The sequence below is a fragment of the Morus notabilis genome, unplaced genomic scaffold (genome assembly GCF_000414095.1).
Source record: "Morus notabilis unplaced genomic scaffold, ASM41409v2 Scaffold570, whole genome shotgun sequence".
Taxonomy (NCBI): Eukaryota; Viridiplantae; Streptophyta; class Magnoliopsida; order Rosales; family Moraceae; genus Morus; species Morus notabilis.
The window spans coordinates 504911-510114 of NW_010358717.1; the positions used below are offsets into that span (position 1 = coordinate 504911).

The 5204-nt window shown below is 36.6% G+C and overlaps 1 protein-coding gene across 1 annotated transcript in view; it reads left to right on the forward strand.

Annotated features, from left to right (window-relative positions):
• The first annotated feature begins 379 nt into the window (after positions 1–379).
• LOC21403089 overlaps positions 380–5204 on the forward strand; it is a 15737-nt gene continuing 10912 nt past the window's right edge. The window contains exons 1-2 of the mRNA XM_024162366.1: positions 380–776; positions 939–1028. Coding sequence (XP_024018134.1) covers positions 528–776; positions 939–1028 — 339 coding nt within the window. The 5' untranslated portion in view covers positions 380–527. The remainder of the gene's footprint in view (positions 777–938; positions 1029–5204) is intronic.

The window sequence follows — 5204 nt, forward strand, 5'->3', positions numbered from 1 at the left end:
AATAATATTATTAATTTAATATAATATTACATGTTTTCAAAAATTAAACCACCAAACGCAGTTTCAGTTTTTTTTAAAACTGAAATCAATCTCTAAATAAAACTACCAAACGCATTTTCAGAAATAATTCAAAAATGAAAATAAAAACGTTTTCATTTCTATTTTCGTACAGAAAACAAAAACGTTTTGGAATCAATTCCAAACGCACCCTGTATTTCCGTTAAAACACGAGGGCTGTTTTGGTAACTATGCCCTTTTCCCTTCGAAACAGAGCTCTGAGTCAACCATTGGTATTCTTGTCTTTTCATTAGAAATAAAAAAAATAAAAAAAAATAAAACTAATTTTGGTCGATCTTTTTTCATTTGTCGTCACAAAAAAGGAAAAGAAAGAGAGGAAATAAACCTTATTGCCACTGCCACATGTATGTATGAGCGAGGGAGTTAATAATCTGAAATTCGAAAGAGACCGTTTTCATATGCACGCCAGGTGGTCGATAAAATACCTGACAGGAAAATAGTTGGAAGAAATGGCAATGGTGGCTGCAATGGCCATGGGAATGAGACCAACCTCTGGTGTGGTGTTGCTAACAAGGTACAAACCCAAGTGGGTTTTTACTCGTTCGGCTCTTTCTTCTTCTTCTTCTTCAAAGCCTCCGAGAAGAAAACTCATCCTTTACTCAAAGCCCGAATGCTGTTTGTGCGATGGCCTCAAAGAAAAGCTTCAAGCCGCCTTCTTATTGTCATCCCATGATTCTCTTCACGACGTTCATTTAGAGGTACCACCACTTTTTTCTTGTATTTTCTGTTTTAGACTCCTGTTATGTTTTTAAATTCAAAAATTTCGGGTTTTCTTTTTTTTTTTTTTTTTTTTTTTTTTTTTTAAATTTAAAAATTTTGGGTTTTTTTTTTTTTTTTTTTTTTTTTTTTTTTTTTATAAGATAAGGGATATTACGACCAATCCTTGCTGGGAAAAGGAGTACCAATATGAGATACCGGTTTTGGCCAAAGTGCTCTCTGATGGAACTGAGGTTAATTTGTTAATCTACAACCGTTCGGTTTTTTGTTTTTTGTTTTTTTTAGTTGTTTTGGGCATTCTTATTTTTCTGTTTTTGTTGTCCTAGAAACCTCCTTGGTGTTTGTTTGCTTCAAATTGATTTTTAGAATTCAATGTCTTAATATTTTATTAGATGTTTGCAAATGTGTCTGACGTTCAATCATTGTAGTTTATTTTTATAGCTATTGTTGAAAGAATGCCCTTTTGTTGCAAAACTAGGAAGCAAGTACCACTCAATGATGGTTTTTTTTTTTTTGGGGAATAAGAGAATAAACTTTCCTTGATGAAAAATCTATTACCGAGGAAAGTGGATAAGAAATCCTCATGAATAAAACACACAGAAGAAGAGACAAACCAAAAAAAAAAAAAAAAAAAAAAAAGCAGCCTGAAGACCCAAAAGGCTGTGGACTGCCTTTATCCCTCCTAAACATCCCCCCAATGTAGAACAAAAATAAGTTGAAAAACAGTTCAAAGACGCTAATGGTGAAAAATATAAAAGAAAGTTAAGAATTTGGAAGGAAAAAATGAATAGAAATAAACAAAATTAAGCTATTCTTTCTTGTTGCAATCTTATAAAAGAAGGCTAGAGTATTTGTGAATTTCACAACAACCCTGTTATGTTTGCAGCTATGTTAGCTTTCATCCAATGAATGAACTCTTAAGCGGCTCTACCTTGAGATGTTTTCGTAATTGAAATATAGGCTTGTGCTGATATAATTTTCTCCAAAAGTGGACAAGAGTTTCTTCTTATACATTTCCATTTGTGTTTCTCGTTTGCCAGACCCCATATGTAGTGGATTCGCAGTCGATGACTTTATCTCTAGAAGCAAATGGCTATTTAAGGAAATGCTACCCTTTCTAGCCAATGTAACCAGAGAAGCGTTGTTAATGGATTATAGAAAATGTTACCTTACCACCTTAATCATAATCTTTAGGTAGCATCTTCGAAGATTGATGAGATGAGCGAGATACATCCAATGATTATGTACAAAAGTTACAACGTAGAATGATCTTTGTCCTTAGCATCCATGTAGATGTATCATTTATAGTTCTGATTATGTAGATAATATCTTTTACGTCACTATCAGAGAATTTACAAGCTTATATAGACTAACTCTAACTAATTACAGGATTGATACTCTAACTACGACCAACTAACGACTCTTATTAGACTAGACAAACACCGACAACTGACTTCATTAAATGTATACGGTTGGCTTCAACAATTCCACCAAACTAGCTTAAATATGTTTGTCATTCCTAGCTTGCCACTAAAAGATTGAAAAGATTCTCTTAGAAGCCCCTTTGTGAACACATCAACTATTTGTTGATCTTTGGTTGAGACAATTGGTATACAAACTAGACCAATGTCTAGCTTTTCTTTGATAAAGTGCCTATCTATCTCCGCATGTTTTGTTTGGTCTTATTGGGAAGGGTTGTGAGCAATGTTGATGGCTGCCTTGTTGTCACATTACAATCTCATAGTTCCTCCACTATCTACATTGGGTTCCTTCAAAAGTGGTTTTAGCCAGTGGTGGAACTTTGGGCCGGCGGGCCGCCCGAAGCCCGAATTTTTTTGGCTCGGGCGGGCAGGCCCATATGCCGGCCCGTCCAAGGTGGATATTCAAGCTCGGGCTTGGGCAGCCCGAATTTTGAGACCACGCCGGAGCCCGCCGCCGTGTAGGTGTCGTCGACCGCCGTCCGCCGTCCGCCGGAGTTTTTTTGAATTTTTCCGGCCAAGCCCGAATTGGCCGAATGCCCGACCCGTCCGAGCCTGAAAATCATGAAAAAAGGTCAGGAAAACGACCATTGGCTGCCCGACCCGAAATTTGCCCGAAAACCCGAAATTTGCCCGAATACCCGAGATGCCCGATTTGTCCGAACTGCCCGAATTGCTTGAAAACCCGTCCAACGGCTAGTTTTTGCCCGAACCGGCCGAACCCTAAACTAGCCGTTGCAGCCCGAATTTTTTGAAAAAAATCAATTTTTTAACCTAAAAATTTTCCTATAAATACTCCCCATCCCCTACACATTTTTCTCACTCAAACTCTCTCAATCCCTCTCAATATCTCTCAATCTCTCTCAATTTCTCTCAATCTCTCTCAATCTCTCTCAATCTCTCAAATCTCTATTACAATTTTTTCAAAAACTATCACATTATCCTAAAGCTCTCTCTCTCTCAAATCGCTATTATTTTTTTATAATAGATCCTTTTGGTTATAGTGGTATTCCCGTTGATGCTCAACACAACGTGGAAGAAGGGTAATTTTCCACGAATGAATTTGTTACGCAAGAATCTACTAATCCGAGCCCTGGTGGACGTACTGGAGGTCGTGGTCGCAATGGTGGTGGTCGTGAAAAAACGGCAAGTGCTAGTGCGACTGCGTCTGCAAGTGTTGCAACCTCTAGAAGGAAATGCAAGCGCACCTCGACAGTTTGGGATCACTTCAACATAATAGAGGAGGTCGACAATGAAGGTAACACTAAACATATAGCTCAGTGTAAATATTGTTTATCTAAATTACAAGGTGACACTATTCACGGCACCACACACTTGAGAAGACACTCCGAAAAGTGTCTTCAAAAGCTTAGCCAATCCGGCGGACCCGAACTCCGTCAAATACAATTATCTTTTGATCGCGCAATCGATGGTCTAACCACTTAGAAATACGATCCGCAAGTAGATCGTATGGAAGTTACACGAATGATAGCTGCTTTAGATCAACCACTTAGTTTTGTAGAGCATCCTAATTGGCAACGATATATTAAGGTTGTACATAATCCTAATGCACAGTTTACTTTAAAAATTACTCTTAGAAAAGATTTATTAAAATTATTTAAAAAAGAAAAAGAAGCATTAATAAACATTTTACACTCGACTAGCAACTGCGTTGCGTTAACAGCAGATATTTGGTCTGCCGTTGCCAATAAAGATTATTTAGCTGTAACCGGACATTACTTTAAAGGATTTCATTTAGATAAGAGAATATTAGGTTTTAAATGTGTTCTAGGATTAGTGCTGGAACTTTAGACGGGCCACCCGCGACCGCCCGAAAAGCCCGAGAATTTGCCCGAGCCCAAACCTGACCCGCCCGAGATTTTCGGGCCGCCCGCCCGAGCCCGGCCGGATGGCCCGAGCCCGCCCGAATTGCCCGAATTTTTTAAACTTTTTTTTTTTAATATTAAGTTATTTATATATATATTAGTATTACAATTTATATATATATATATTATATTTATATATATATTAAATTTGAAATGAACACACGAACTATATAAAAAAATTATTTCTTTATTAATTTTTAAATTTGTAATTCATGATTGCCTCATTAAAAACCTTACCAAGAAAAACCCAATTGGGATAAAAACTTGGCAAGGAAAAAAGAGTGCAATCATTTTGTGACGAATTACAAATTGTACAAACTTACATTGTTTATTAAATTACAAATACAATGTAAAAAGTAAATATTCGGATGAAATAGTGGAGACTGGGATCGAAAATATATCTATTGCCAATCGAGTTAGGATTGGCCAAGTTAATGCCCGTGCCCTCCACCATTGAACTAAGTCAAACGATTCTGCCGCACTGCCGACTACTAAGCATTCATTGAGGTACGCCATAAGCTCGTTGAAGCTGCTGTCGCCACTGCCACTTGTTGATGAAGATCCACTTCCACTCACAACTTCCGTTTGAGTTGTCTTCTTCTTCTTCTTCTTTAACCCGAAAACATTCAAGAATGAATGCGTTTTCATCCTGTTGCGGTTCCTGTACTCTAGAGTTTGTGTTTCTAAACCTAATCTCATATTTACTATAGATCTCATATATTTTTACTTTTATTATTAAAAATTGGTCCGTACAAGTGATGTCTAAAAATTCACCTAAGTTTTCTAAACCACTTTCTAATCCGTCTAATTTTAATCTATGATCAAAAATTGTACCTAAACCATATAACAAAGACAACTTAAACCAATATTTTTTAAATTTTTTTTTATAAACTGAATAGGAACTCCTAAGATTGGGTCCTCCCTATATTCGTGAAATAAAATACTAATTCTTAAAAGTTCTCCTAAAGCTAAAGGTGATGTTGGGTAATATGTTCCACTAAGTTTTAGAGTAACTTCATGAAACCTACCTAAAAATTGATACAAA